This window comes from Schistocerca americana, chromosome 1 (assembly GCF_021461395.2).
Source record: "Schistocerca americana isolate TAMUIC-IGC-003095 chromosome 1, iqSchAmer2.1, whole genome shotgun sequence".
NCBI lineage: Eukaryota > Metazoa > Arthropoda > Insecta > Orthoptera > Acrididae > Schistocerca > Schistocerca americana.
In genome coordinates, this window is record NC_060119.1 from 645,532,268 (window position 1) to 645,548,907 (window position 16,640).

The 16,640-nt window shown below is 37.8% G+C and overlaps 1 protein-coding gene across 1 annotated transcript in view; it reads left to right on the top strand.

The window, feature by feature from the left end:
- The window catches only part of LOC124625756 (TBC1 domain family member 19), a 179,099-nt gene that overhangs the window by 77,966 nt on the left and 84,493 nt on the right, over nt 1-16,640 (top strand). Inside the window, exon 7 of the mRNA XM_047149199.1 lies at nt 7,692-7,804. Within this exon, the coding sequence (XP_047005155.1) occupies nt 7,692-7,804 (113 nt within the window). The remainder of the gene's footprint in view (nt 1-7,691; nt 7,805-16,640) is intronic.

Here is a 16,640-nt window from a genome sequence, read left to right on the forward strand (position 1 = left end):
ATCCTCAATGGGAAATTCTGACTTTTTAACTGTTTGTGAGGCATATGGATTACTTGCTATGCTATAGCAGATAGCAGCAAGCAGTTAATAGTCCATGTGATTTCAATGTACTTTTTTTGGGGGGTGGGGAGGGATTCTGATAGGGAAACTTATTGGCAACTCTATTTGAAACCTACAATTTGATCTCAGTAATTAACTTTCAAACATGTGTGGATATAAGCAGTAGGACTGTGACTGATAATGTTTTATTAGATGGAGATAAAAGCAGAAATGTAATTGTACATCCAGTAACAAATGCTCTCTCTGATCATGATGCACAGTTAGAATTAATAAAAGATAGTCGCTTATAGTACAGACAGTCCTCAGTTAGAATAATTAATGACTCCAGAATAAACATTTTTAAGAATCGATAACAATATTAGGGAAGGAAAGTTGCTACTCACCATATAGCGGAGATGCTGATTCTTGATAGGCACAACAAAAAAATTCACACAATTATAGCTTTTGGCCATTAAGGCCTTTGTCAGCAATAGACACACATGTGCATGCGCTCACACACACTCGCACACACACACACACACACACACACACACACACACACACACACACACACACACACACACACTTGCGCAAACACAACTTGCACACACGTCCACACGTCTGCTGTCTCAGACAACTGAAACCACACTGCGAGCAGCAGGATCAGTGCATGATGGCAGTGGCGACTGGGTGAGGTAAGGAGGCGGCTGGGGCAGGGAGGGGGAGGAATAGTACGGTGGGGGTGGCGGACAGTGAAGTGCTGCAGTTTAGACGGAGGGTAGGAGGAAAGGTGGGTGGGGTTAGTCACTGTCCTCAACCATCCAGCCCCCTCCCTCTTGCCATTCCAGCACTACACAGCCGTCATTCCACCGCCACACCTAGACTTTTAATTTCTTTTTACTTCTCTCCTTTCCGCTACTTAACCCCCCCCCCCCCCCGCCCCCCACCCGCCCACCCACCTTCTCTCCTGCCCTCCGTCTAAGTGTCTAAACTGCAGCACTTCACTGTCTGCCACCCCCACCATCCTATCCCTCCCCCTCCCCGCCCTAGCCTCCTCCTTACCCCACTCCCATCATGCATTGGTGCTGTTGCTCACAGTGTGGTTTCAGTTGTCTGAGACAGCAGACGTGCATGCAGGTTGCGTTTGCGTGGGTGTGTGTGTGCGTGTGTGTATGTGTGTTTATTGCTGACAAAGGCCTGAATGGCTATAATTGTGTGAATCTTATTGTTGTGCCTATTGCGACTCAGCATTTCCATTCTATGGTGAGTAGTAACTTCCCTAATATTGTTACATTCCATCCTGGATTTTCCATGGCTTGGTTTTTAAGAATCATTTAGAAGTGGTGACCTGGCATGAAATTTATAAAGAATCAAATGCTAACATAACATTTAATCTATTCCATGATAAATTCCTATCATTATTTGAAAATAGCTTTCCACATAAGCTAATCAGAAGGCATATTTAACAGCCATGTAAAAAAAATATGGTTCACTAAAGAGACTTCGGTTACATTCAGCTATTTATACTATGAGGGTTATTGCAAATTTTGGTGATAAACATATCAGTAAACTAGCCTACTATGCCTATTTTCATTCACTGCTTTCAGATGGCATCATATTTTGGGGTAATTCATCATTAAGAGAAAAAGTATTCATTGCACAAAACATGCAATCGGGATAATTGCTGGAGCCCACTCAAGATCACCTTGCAGATATTCATTTAAGGAACTTGGGATATTCTCAGTACCTTCGCAACACATATATTCATTTATGAAATTTGTTATTGGTAACCCATTTCAGTTCAAAAATAATAGCAAATTGCATAATTACAACACTAGAACAAAGTATGATCTTCACCATTTTGGGTTAAATCTGACTTTAGCACAGAAAGGGGTGAATTATGCTGCCACAAAAATCTTTTGTCATTTGCATACCAAACAGCATTTAAAATTCTGCCAAATGGCTCCTTCTGTTCGGTAAGAGAGAGAGAGAGAGAGAGAGAGAAAGTGTGTGTGTGTCTATATTCCATATCATTACAAAATGTATGGAAGAAGTATTAATGTTATGTAACTAAGATGTCATGTAAAAGGAAAAAAGGAATGCATTTGTTGGCAAGAAAAAGTAGAAAACCTGCAGCAGTTGCATACAACAAAAACTCCTCCAAATTACTAAAAACAGTTATTAAGAAATCAAGGAATGCACACATTATGTCAGAAATGAGTAACTCTGGTATCAGACTGGTTGACTGGTTTGTTGTTTAAAGGGACTAAACTACTAAGGTCATCAGTTCCTAACAACAGACATAAGACTACAAGGAATGTAGTGATATGAGAGATAGCACAAACGGCCAAAGAACAGGATAACATCATTACATAATTAAATGGAAGATCTATAAATAATGAGTCACAGATAGCAAATATATTAATAATCATTTCTTAAATATAGTAGAAAATGTAGGAACAAGGAGTTTAAGAGAAAAATCGGAGCAGTATGTTGAAGAAGCAACTCTCATAAAATTCAACCATATGAATGTACCAACAACTTCTTCTACTGAAATTAAGTAGTTTATATATTCTCTCAAAATTTAAAGCTCATCTTGATTTATTAAAAGAACGTGGCATTTTGCATTTTTGCTGTATTAATTTTATTTTTCACAACTAGTTTCATCTTTCTAGACCAATCTCATGTTATTTTGTGTTTCTGCACAAAATAGAATGTATTATATTACCTCCATTACTAGAAATGTAAAGATGTGAATGTAAACACATCATATTTACCTGCAATGGAAATCTATAGCTTACATTCTGAAATATCATTTTTTTAAATTTATTATTTCTATTCATTTTCTTCCACAATTACTGTCTTGGTCTGACAGCTTGACATTTACAAAGGTATGATATTGATCAAAGAGTAACGTTAAACAGGGAATGAAGATGCTGACTTTTCAATGTGTAAGGCATGGTTTTCTAAGGCAGCTATATGTATTTAAAATATGTCTACACTCACATATTACATTTCTATTCATGGAGGCAATATAATCTATTCTATTTTGTACACAATCACAAAATCACCTGAGAATGGTCTAGAAGACTGAAACTAGTTGTTAACAAATAAAATTAATATACAGAAAAAGTGGACTATGCCATATTCTTTTACTAAAATCATTGGTGTGGTACCCACTATCAAGAAAATCATCTGGATTTGATGGTATTTCCAACAGACTACTGAGAAAATATGGAAAAAGTCTATAAGAATGGTGATTGGAGAAATGTCAAGAACTACTGTACCATTTCATTACTGAAATTTTCCAAAATTTTTGAGAATTTGTATTTTAAGAATAGTATTCCAACTGAGCAAAAGTAATATCCTCAGTCAATCACAGTTTGGATTTCATAAGAGTTGCTCAATTGAGAATCTTTAGTTCCTTACTTTTGGGATTACCCTCGTAGTACACATTAAGGTTACATCAGATTCTTTTACTCACAGTCTGAATTATAATTTAGCATGTATTCAATTTGTAACATAGACATAGGTCTACATATCGTATATTACAGTAACTAGGGTTCTGTATCAATTACTATTTCTACTTAAAACCTTTTATATACTGAATGTAATTGATATAAGTGTGTTATATATTACAGTACATCATCTTTCATAAGAATACCAGTTCAGCAACTATCATCTTGTATTTACAAAGTTACTGTTTACATCTAGAGTTTGTTTGTTGTTTTCAAAATTGAACAAATCATTTGGTAAGAATTTGTTAAGTACAAATACTACACTATTCTCATAAAGTTAATGCTAATTCATGTATGATTTGTAATTTGTGTGTCACTGGCTATTCCTGACAATTGTACTTGTGGGACAATTGCACTATTTGTTTTTGTGCTTTGATTGTTATTATAATCCATACATACTAATGTTGACATCACATCAGGATTTCCTTTGTTCACAAGCCTATGCTGTAGACAGAAATCTGTCATATATTCCATGAAACAATAAGTTTATGTTGCAAACTAAGCATGTAGTATCAGTATAGACTTCATGCTTGTTTCATTAAATCTGGGGGTGACTGAAGACATTGCCTGAGCCTACATCACCATCTTCTTTATCTTTCCTTGTTTTATGGGTGACATATGTAATACTGCTGATTTGCAGTACTTTAACATTTAGTCAAGTTTCAACATAGACCTAGGGCTACATATCATATATTCCGGACACCATGGGGCTACATTAATTAATAGTTTTATTTACAACCAGTTATATCCACACTGCAAGTTGGATGAATACTGCACATGTTACTTTACACAATAACATTAGTTCATGAACTATTGTCTTATATTTATGTAACTATTATTTACATTTAGTGTCTATTTGTGGGATTTTCAAATTGTATACAGTGTTTGGTGAAAGCAGTTTATTATCATCTATCACACTTCATCATGGCCTCTATCCATTTTGTAGCACAGTTCCCATCATTGACGAGAAGACCTGAATAAATTCTGAAGCACATCTTGTGAAATACCCAACACTGCAACTCAGATTCAAGCTCTAAGATCCTGAAGATCCCTTAGGTTTTTTTTTTTATGCCCCTGACTTCATGTATCCCGAGGCAGAGGTATCCAAGGGTGTCAAATCAGGTGAATGTGATGGTCACAGTCTTGTTGAACCTCACCCTATCCATCTGTTACTGAATCTTTGATTTAGGCCCTCTCTTAGTATGAGCTGTAAATGAGGGAGAGCTCTGTTCAGTTTAAACACCACAATGTCAGCAAAGCCATTTTGCTGACTCTGTGTTTCCAGAGATTGCTACTGCACTTCAAGGTAAATGTTTCCTGTAATTGTCTCTTCCGCAAAAAAAGAAAGTTTCAGTGGCTGTAGTCTCTGTGAACCCAAGCAACACATTGACTCTTGGTGTCTCTTTCCCATTCCAGGGTAGCATAAGGTAGCTTGTTATACCATATGTGACAGCTATGTTTGTTAACTTTACCACATATGTGGAATGCAGCCTCATCAGTACACAAAATGTGATCCATGAGGTGCATAATCTTCATGGTCTAATTTCTCAAACATCTGAACATGGTATGTTTTTTTCTTAAGGGAAAGTTTAAAACTTCCAGAATCATTGATTTTGGCATATCTAACTCATTGCTTAAATGACACATTTAGATTTCTTTTGAGTGCTTCTCTGATTTGCCACACAGTCTCTTGTGGTACAGGAGGCCTCCCACCATATGATTCATCAGCAATGTTTCGACATTTGCAGTTTTTTGGGACTGATTGACAAATAACTTGACGCTTTCTCTTGTTGATGCCGGCTCATGAAATCTCCAAGTGAACTCATTTTGTACCTCGAGACTGCACCTCCAGATAAGATAAACCACACAATGAGGCTCTAACGGCAGCCACACATTCTTCTATGATAACCATTCTTCTTTATTATCCTGAAAAAGATGCAATAGGCTGATATTATCACAGAAATTTATTATAATTGTGTAGTATGTAAATGCATCCATTATTAATTAGAAATGGAATGCGTGTTTATGACCACCTTGATTGAACAAATTGTGAGGGACAGGCTGCCGTAAAATGAATAGTAAGTCGCATGCAGCCTGTTGGCCATAGACTGTGCATCCCTGCACTAGAGGGATTTTTACATTAATTGTTTTCCTGCTTTGATTGTTAAACTTCCATATGTACCATACCATAGATGCCCCCTACATGTAACTGACAGTAAGGAAACAACTAGTATATATGCTGAATATCAGCAAAAGTTTCACTTATACTGGGCCAGTGCAAGGTGTAGTTGGGTGTTACATGTACTGAATCATATTTTACTTTTTGTAGCTTTTACAACATTTATTGGATAGCATTGCTTTGAAGACCACTGTCATACATAAAGGCTATGTCTTCTGGTTTTCATATTGTACAGTGTAGTCCTATGTAATTTCATTAAGCTCTGGATATGTAATAGTACTAATTTTATAATGAAGATTTAAGAACAAAATATTATTAATGTTAATTCTCTCTCTGTGAGATTATTAGTTTTGCTATAATATCACACCATATGTAGATGACTTCTATCTGTCCAGCTTTATTTTATGTTATTTTTTATTTATTTTTATCATAAAAATGTTAAAATTTTATGGCTATAGTTACTAGTTATAACCAGTTGTTTTAAATTACTATTTTAATATCTCTCTTTCTTTAATTGTAGTAATCCACTTTACTGTACAGCCACCTGGCAGCATTTTTTATTGACCTATGAGCCAGAATAGACAGTATCAGTCAGTCTGTTTGCTACTTTGGTCCAGTTAACTTTGACTGACACTGTGGTTGAGCATGATGGCTATGTCATGTCACATATGACAATGATGTTTGCGCATATGTACACAGGACCAGCAAACTGCCTACTATTTTGATCCATTTAATTTTGATTGACACTGTGGTTGGGCATGATGACTGTATCCCATGTAACATATGACAATGATATTCGTGCAGTGTTTCACATACCTATACTTTAAATAAGGCTGTAAGGTATGTTTTTCATTGTAAATTTGTTTTCATGCTATTGACTTGAAACTAACTAACTAGCTTGTTTTCTCTGTTAATTCATTACTTTTTATTTTCATACAGTATAATATGGTACCACACATTTTCAGTGGCATTAGTTACTCAACCCATTTATTATCTGTGTATATTTGTTTTGTTTTACAGTGACATTTCTTTAAAGATGTTAACACAGTAATATATACCCTCAATTTAGGCACCATATGTTTTTATTCTGAAGTATTTCTGACTTGTAAACTTGTAGCAACTTTCAGATCTTAAGATGACTGTTCGAATGATAGAAACTAGTAATCAGCGTTCTCTAAATTGTAATCTTGGCCAAATACAGGTTTTTAACAAACTCTGCAACAGACAATTTTGACTAATATTTCACTGTACATTTATTCCCTTGTGAAGTTTGTTGTAAATAATCCACTGTAGTTCAAAAGGAGCAGCGTTATACATTATTACAATACCAGCAGCAAAAATTACATTCATTATGCCACATAAAGTTTGTCTTTAGGATAAGAAGAGGTGCACAATACTTCAACAAAAATTTTTGATCATTTACCCTGTATTATAAATTTTCTGACCGACTGCAAAGTAAATTTTGGAAAAAAAAAAAAAAAAGAACTGAAAAAGTTTCTCCTTGACAACTTCTTCTATTGCATAGGAGGATTTTTATTATTATAATGTGTAAAAGGTATTGGATAGGAATTTTTAACACAAAGCTGTATGTTCTTTTTTTCCTTAAAAAAATAATCACCATGTAGCCATTAACAAAATAATTTGTGACCTAAATATAAAATGACTTGTTCCACATCATTATCATTTCTCATGCAAATCATCCATGGAACTTGAAACTAACTAACTAACTTGTTTGCTCTGTTAATTCATTACTTCTCATTTTCATACAATATAATACAGTACCATACATTTTCAGTGGCATTAGTTACTCAACCTATTTATTAATTTTTGAGACTTTTTACATGTAGTACTTTCTGATCCATTGCACTGAAATACTGCTCACAGACCCTTAATATAAATTTCATCCTTAACACTGAATATGAGACATAACATTAATAAAAATTACTTTTCCTTAGTGATAGAATCAAATCATGCTCCAGTGGCACAAGAATTCTTGAAGAAGGGCTGCCCAAGGGGCTTGAGAGGTCATATGTGGGCACAAGTCCTTGGGGCAAGTTTAAAACCAACAGTAAGTTGTACAATTTATTTTTAGCTGTGTTAGGGAAACCATTCTTTATGGGATACTTCTCATAATGTTATATTGTTTTATTTGTTATAATTATTGACATTATTTTTATAATTATTACAGAAAGGAATGACATTTTAAATACAAATGCTATTATGAAAAAATTACATCACTGTTATAGATGCAGTTAGGTCATTGTTATCTTTGCACATTGAATATAATTCTCAAATCATATTTTAATTAAGTTCTGGGAATAACTATACCTAATCTATTCTAGATGGCAGTTCTTTTGTTGCATAATTTATCGGTTCTCTTTACTACACACATACTCTGGTGTTGAAAAGAGATTAGTTTATTGATCTATTTCAAAGAAGAATTGACAGATTTCAGTTTCATTCTTTTATTTCAAATCCTTCAGCATTCAACTGTATAGAGAATGCCAATACTTCTTGATTTCTGAAGTCATCAAAAATAAATCATAGAGAGTTAAAACCTTTCCACAGCTTGTACAGAAATCAGATTGTAATTAAAAGAGGCAAATGACATAAAAGGGAGACAGTGGTTGAGAAGGACATGAGACAAAGTGTTATTTAATCTGTACATGACCATGCTGTAATGTAAAATAGGAGAAATAGGAAAATGAATTAAAGTTTGGTGAGAAAAAATAAAAATCTTTCAGAATTGCTGACGATTTTGTAATTCCATCAGAGATTGTGAAGGAGTTGAAAGAGCAAATGAATAGACTGGATAGCATCATGAAAAATGAGATGAATATAATAAAAGTAAAGCAGTGATAGTGGACTATTCAGATTAAGTCAGGTGATGCTGGGAAAATTAAATTAGGAAATGTGACACTGAAAGCAATATCCGAATTTTGCCATTTGGGAAACAAATTAACTGTTGGTGGCAGAAATAAAGAGGATACTAAATGCATACTGGCAGTAGAAAGAAAACTTTTCTGAAAAAGAGAACTGTATTAATGCTGAATATAAATTTCAGTGTTATGAAGTCGTTGAGGTTTACACTTACTAATACTTTTTATTCCATATTCACCAGATACTCAAATGGTGAACAACAAGTACAGAACCAGACAGTCCAAGAGTAGTCTGAGGCAGAGGTAGTAGTTGTCACCACAAATTGGCCAGCGTAGTATGTGGCTCCTATGCAGCAACAATGAGAACTGCCATTCCCTACTTATATCAGGCAGGTCAACAACGGGATCCCACCAGGTGATACAGCAATCACTGTGAGGGCATAGCTTCTTTCCAGCATTTGTCCTGCGGTTGCCACTAACAGCTTCCAGTGCACTCAGTGGTACGGAGAGAAAGTATGAATCAATTTTTGACATGTGTGATAATTTCATCTCACTGTCTGAGTCAGTTAAGTCAGTCTTTCATGGAAGTTTATCTCCAGATTGTAGTCTTATATTCAAGTGAAATGTAAATGATAAACAGCTCAGATAAGAAGAGAATTAATTTTAACAGAAGACTACTGTAGTTTGGATGAGTAAATCAGATAACTAACAATGAGGTCAAAGTCCAGAAAAAGTAGGAGAGTGAAAGGAAATGCTGCGGTGGGTGAGGGAGTGGGCATCCAATAAGGATAGCTTCAAATGAGAACATGAATACTAACTAAGTAAAAATAATCCTGTTCTTCAGGGTATGGGCTACAAAGGGCCCAACTGGGGAAGGCAACTTGCCACCAACTATTTGGAGTAGCCATCACAGATGAACTGTTGCAAACCAAATTCCAAAAAAAATAGGAGAGTGAAGGGAGAGTGTGTATTGTCAGATTGGTAGCTGAAAGCAGAGCACATCTCAACTGGAAACCACGCTTTGTCCAAATGCCTCGGAGTCCCATGTGACCATCCTTCCATACTTTCCATTGGATGCTGCAGACATCACTTGCAAAATGTGACTTGCCTGCAATTCCTAACCTGTACAAATTAGTTCTGACCTGCAACATAGGCTGTTTCTGGTATGCAAGTCATGGGAAAGGCACCACAAACAGTCATGGTACCAAGGTGAAAAAAAAAATTTAACATCCCATGAATCAATAAAGCACTCCCAAAATTCCTACAAACAGGTGGCAGCTTGCAAAACTTTCCCTTTTCCACAGGAGTGGTGGCTACAGTGTTTACAAGTTTTTCAGGTACTCCCTTGGGATGATGGGTTGCCCTATAGGGGACTTAAGATTTATGGGTGGGTGAGCATTAAATTGTTTAAAAAATAATTATGCGTGTGTGAAATACAATTATTATTTAAGAACATAAGGGACAGTATAATGGATTACAGGTGGTGTGGAATTGCTGGTACAACTTCTCTATGTGGAGCGGGCTTACGGACCAGTGAAAGTGATGGGGGTGACAGGAATGAGCTGTAGTTGTGAGGTGACAGGGCCACCAATGTACGGCAGCATTGCCCACAGTGGCTCAGTGTCTCTTGATTCAGGAATCAGTAGTACGGATCTACAACATTCTGCACAATGGGCATTAAAGGTTGCCATAGGGTTGCGTCATACATTATAGTAGCGTCCAATTTTTGGGGAACCTCTTTCAGCCAAAGACATTAAGTAAATAGTGCAACATCTGCTTGTATTGTTTTCCCTCCTGCATTAATCATTTATCTTGAAAGACTATCATTTCCTGCTGCCTTTCCATTCATGGTGCACTGAATGGCATTATACATCTCATCTGCCATTGCTTTACAACTTTCATTGTTTTCTTTATTGCCCTTATGCATTTATGATTCATCTCTTGAACACAAATATTTCAGTTAATCTTTGAATGCTGATACAGTTTTCTCTCTGTTATCAATTATTGTGCCACCTGCCATCTTACTTGATGAAGTGTAATTTCTACCAACATAATGAAGTTCAGCTATATTTAGTCAGTACTCCTGCTGCTGTGAATCGTTTTTCTTCCTAAATGTCATTGTTTGTTAGTTGTATTGTATTGTATTGTATTGTAACTGGGGACCTAGAAACGATGGAGACTCCATCCCCGCCGCAGCTGCAGTGGTCCACAACCCCATGATGACTACCGCAGTCCACTTCACCCCTCCGCCGCCCCACACCGAACCCTGGGCTGTTGTGCAGTTTGGTCCCCGGTGGACCCTCCAGGGAACGTCTCACACCAGACGAGTGTAACCCCTATGTTTGTGTGGTAGAGTAATGGTGGTGTACGCGTACGTGGAGAACTTGTTTGCGCAGCAATCGCCGACATAGTGTAACTGAGGTGGAATAAGGGGAACCAGCCCGCATTCTCCGAGGCAGATGGAAAACTGCCTAAAAACCATCCACAGACTGGCCGGTTCACCAGACCTCGACACAAATCTGCCAGGCGGATTCATGCCGGGGACCAGGTGCTCCTTCCCATCCGGAAAGCCATGCATTAGACCGCACGGCCAACTGGGCAGGCTGTTTGTTAGTTACTTGTTCTATAGATGATTTGCATCATATCTATTGAAACAATGTGGAATGAGCTATATATGTATGCTTTTCTTCGTGGGTATAACTGTATTTACAAAATAATAAATACCTCAGTTGTTTAAGTTTAATAAAAATGAACATATTGTTTTTCTTACTTCCTCTTGAAGACATTTCTGAATAATTTTGTTTAACTTGCCTATAGCCGTCTGTATATCATTATTTTGTTCTGATACTTCCATCTTCAGTTCCAACAGTCAAAGTACAGAAATGTTTACATTATGAGTGCCTCTCCAGGTCTGTTCAGTTGATGAGTTACTGTATGATGTATTCAAGTATACATAGCTGTGTATAGAAGTTAGTTTGATTTATAATCTAGTTTTTTACTGTCCTCCTGTTTGTTTTTTAAACAGATCTGATGATGGCTTGGTAATAATTTAAAACGTGATAGTACCACTTCAGAGAACTATCGCTGGAATATATAATAAAAATTATAGAAAACACTCGTGATTTTTTTCTCAGGCAGTGTGCCTAGTCTGTTTACAATGTTGCTCCTGGCCTGCAACATGGGCTGTTGCTGATATGTAAGTCACAGGAAAAGCAGCACAAACAGGTGATGGTACCAAAGTGAAAGCAAAAATTTTGACATCCGATAAACCAATAAAGTACTCCCAAAATTTCACACACAGGAGTGGTGGTTACAATGTTTACAAGTTCGTCAGGTGCTCCCTTGGGAAGCGATTTTTCTTCACACAGGTAAATTACCTCAGGGGACAATAACATAATACACAAAGGGACAAAAACAAAATTAGCGATGTCTCCATCATTAGAAAAACAACTTAGAGATAAGTTCAGTAGACACAGATTTTTGTAGACCTAAAGAACACGATGCACCCAATTAAGTCTTCTATTCATATGAATGCATAGGTATTTGGAAAAATACATCATTGACAGCTTTTTCCAGTAACATCCAATAATAATCTTCTGTTGTTCTATATGATTTGAGAGCAACTGTGTGTGTTGTTTGTTTCCTTAGGGTCATTGAGTACGAATTCTCATTGAACCACGCCATAACTTCTGAGAACATTTTGTAGACCTTAGCCACATGATTAGGAAAAGATTGATTGCCAATCAAAAAGTATGAATTCTCTACAAAAGTGTGAAGTTACAAGCTGTTTTACAGGATCAAGGTAATTCATTACAGGTAGGGATCAAGGATAGTATGACAACATGAGGAAACGTTCATAGCCACCCAAGATCCTGTACCCCACATCCACCTTTTGGTTTGGTTTTGTTGATGATATCTTTACGATCTGGACCCAGAGCCAAGACACACTATCATCATTCCTCTACAGTCTCAGCTTCATTCCTACTCATCTGGATGACATGTTTTTATATATTGAGTTTCAGCTCTCCAATGGCTTCATAAAAAACTCTGTCAAAATCAAGCTTGCCAGTGATCAACAGTTTCTCCACTGTGCTTGATATCCTTCCTCCCACACTAAAAAGTCTCTCCCACACAGTCTGGTCACTTGTGCCCAGTATGGTGAAGGTCTTATTAATGTTTACACCAACAAGCATTACCCTCCAAACTTGGTCTACAACCAGATATCTTGCAATATTTCTGCATGTACTTCTAATTATACAACCATCCCCATGAACAGCAGCCCACTTCTCATTTTTTAATATCACTGCAGACTAAAACATCTTAACCACACTCTCTATCACATTTTTGACTAACTTTCATCATGCCCTGAAATGGGGAATATCCACCTCACATGTCCAAAGTGGTATTTCACTCCCCTGTCTACAAAGTATCCCGGTCCATCCTTATGACATACCTACATCTACATTTATACTCCGCAAGCCACCCAACAGTGTGTGGGGGAGGGCACTTTACGTGCCACTGTCATTGCCTCCCTTTCCTGTTCCAGTCGCATATGGTTTGCGGGAAGAACGACTGCCGGAAAGCCTCCGTGCATGCTCGAATCTTTCTAATTTTACATTCATGACCTCCTCGGGAGGTATAAGTAGGGGGAAGCAATATATTCGATACCTCATCTAGAAATGTACCCTCTCGAAGCCTGGACAGCAAGCTACACTGTGATCCAGAGCACCTGTCTTGCAGAGTCTGCCACTTGAGTTTGCTAAACATCTCCGTAACACTATCATGCTTACCAAATAACCCTGTGACAAAACACGCTGTTCTTCTTTGGATCTTCTCTATCTCCTCTGTCAACCCGACCTGGTACGGATCCCACACTGATGAGCAATACTCAAGTATAGGTCGAACAAGTGTTTTGTAAGCCACCTCCTTTGTTGATGGACTACATTTTCTAAGGACTCTCCCAATGAATCTCAACCTGGCACCCGCCTTACCAACAATTAATTTTATATGATCATTCCACTTCAAACTCTTAACACTTTCCACATGAGTTGTATTCTTGTGGAAAACTCAAATGCCATTATGCACTCACCCAGCTGATCCTCTTCCAGTATTATCAAGGTTATCCTACTCTTTCAGGGCTAGAGCCTTTGAAATCAGTTATATCATATACTATCTCTGCTGCAACTTCTACATGGTGTTTTATGTAGGCATTGCCACCAGCTGACTCTCCCCCAGAACGTATGGCCACCCCAGAATGGTGCTGCAAACCAAAATCTATGCAGAGTCCTCATGAATGGGGCCAGCTTTATGAAAAGAGTAGGGAATGGTGTCAGAGTTCTAGTGATTGTCTTTGTGTACTGTTTCTGGGGACATACTTTGGAACTGCCTAGTACTAAAATCCCTGTCTTTCCCCTTTATGGGATCTACTCAAACTGCTGAGGCAATACTACGGACAGTGTCTCATTATCAGCAGGAAGCAATGCCGCAAACCTGTTTGTTAGAAGCCATATGGCCATTACCTTCACACAGTCTACCTTCTGAAGCACATCAAAATCTTCAGATCTTGGCACAGTTACTAGTTACCATTGGGTGGATGGGCTAGTGTTCTCTATGGAAACAAGAGAGCAACGAGAGTATCTGAGAATCTCCACAGTGCATTCACAACAGGACACCATCTTGCCACTCCATCATTGTTACAGTTTGTAATAGCCATATAAACTCTGTCAAAAATTGCCAGTGCACCGTCCAGCAGTTTGCAAAAAGCAATCAACTTTTTCATCACGATATTGCAACAACAATTATCCAGAGATAAAGAGAGAGAGAATCTGTCTCTTTCACAGAGGAATAGAGTCCAAAATAGTGTTATGCTTATGTAGAAACTAAATCAAGCATAAATTACAAACTTCAAGCTCTGTCTGCTACAGGTGTCATTGTCACCTACTGCCATAGGATCTACAACATTAGTGGGTGTCATTTAATGGTTCAAACTGAATCAAGTGGCAGGAGTGCTTATGGTTCAGATTCAGATTCTTTATTCAAATTCCTTGTTGCCATTGACCACATACAGCAGCAAGTTACAGTTACAATCAAAGTATTAAAATTAATATGCATACTACATGCACAAATGTAGTATCTTCTACAAATACAGAAAAAACCTTAAATATTAATATCAACATTATCATTTTCATTGAACTCTTTTATATTGTAACATTGATTTTTTGTTAGCCAGTTGTACAAGGTATTCAGAAATTCCCATTACAAACTTCTAGGACTTGTAGAGGGGAGTGAGTACATAACACTTTGAATGGGAATCCAAGTCCAGAAACATACCATTTCCCTTCCACAGCCACTTGAAAACATGTTTTCTAGGTAGATATGCAACAGGGTAGTCATGGTGGGGTGGGGGTTATGTCAGATTGTCTGCCATCATTTGGTCTCTATCCTACCTCTGTGATTTTGTCTGAGCCTCATCCATGTGTCTGTGAGAATTAGAGCAACATGGATGAGCACATATTTGCAGAATACACCAACACAATCCTTCTGAATGATGAAGTTCAGGGTAATGGAAGAGTTGATAGCTGTCTTTATCAAGATTGTTCTCCACAACATATGGCTCCATCACATGCTTTTCACCACAGTTATGCAGTGGCTTTGAGAAAGGACACTTTCAGCCAGCAGACATGACTGTGGTGCTACAAGGAGACGTCAGACACCTGAACTGGAAGAGGCCATACTGCATCACATTGAAGAGAACCCATGAACAAGAACATGAAAGTATTTGACTATTGATGAGTCAAATTGTAAAACAAGTGATGTACTGGGTCACACCTAGTCAATTACTTGTAAAAGAGGCCACACTACCAACATGTTTTCAAATAACAGTGTGGAAACTATGTTTGCAGACATGGGTTCCAGTTCACAGTATTATCTACTCATTCCCCTCTACAAGTCCTAGAAGTTGCTAATGGGTATTTCTGAACAGCCTGTATAACTTAAATTTGATTTTTTTTAAATGGGAAGGATGAAGCAGTGAAATGAAACTTGTTAAAAATTCTGAGGACATTCACTTTCTGAGGGTTCTCAGTTGTTGCTAACCTGTCCCTTGGAATGTCAATGTTTGCCTTATTTCTAGTGTCATTTTCATGAATTGTTTCCCTGAAAAACACTTTTTCATGTTGTTCTTGACAAAGAGTGCATAATCATAGATAAAGAAATTCACCACTTCTAGTACCCTAAGCCTGGTAAAAACAGGGCAGTAGTGCTCTTTAGAACCACCCTGGCTCTTTAGGACTAGCCTTGCATATTAGATGGACTTTAAAAATGTTATTGATATTATGAGAATGGCCCCATATGAGTAGGTCATATATGTTACTGAAAGAGCACAAAATATGTGGTGGTAGAGAGATAATTATCTCTCAGTTTCCACATGAGGTAGGACACTGTGAAATCTTTTTTACAGACTTCGTTGATATTGTTTTGATGCCAGAACACAAAGAATTTTGGTGCAGGAAAACAGTTGCCACTGAGTGGGTACCTTACTAGTCTAGGACACATTGGCTGAAAGTAAACATGACTATTTAAGCCATTGGCTGGGCTGTAGATTGCACCACTGAGAGGCTGCACACCCACCCAAGAGTGGGGATCTCTACCAGTGCTAGTGTCTTGAGATTTCCGTCACGAACCATACAGCTGTGTGCCCGGATTGCTGGTGTGGGATTTTATGTGGATCACTGATTCCCTGAGCCAGGAGTGAATGGCAACAATGTAGAGATGGAGGCCTCTGAGGAAAGAGGGGAGAGAAACTCCCAGCTGGGGGTAACCTTGAAATATGGATGAAAATGGCAGATGCAAAGTGCCACCCCATGCTCCCCTGTGGGAGCATGACATGACAGGACCTGTGATGGGCATTCCAAGCTAGGATCCATGGTAGTGTCTGGCAGTAATGGGGAAGGTGGATGCGACTCTGCCAAAGGCTGAGGTCACACAGGAGATGTTGAGTGAGGGGTGTGTCTGCCTGCTGGAAGG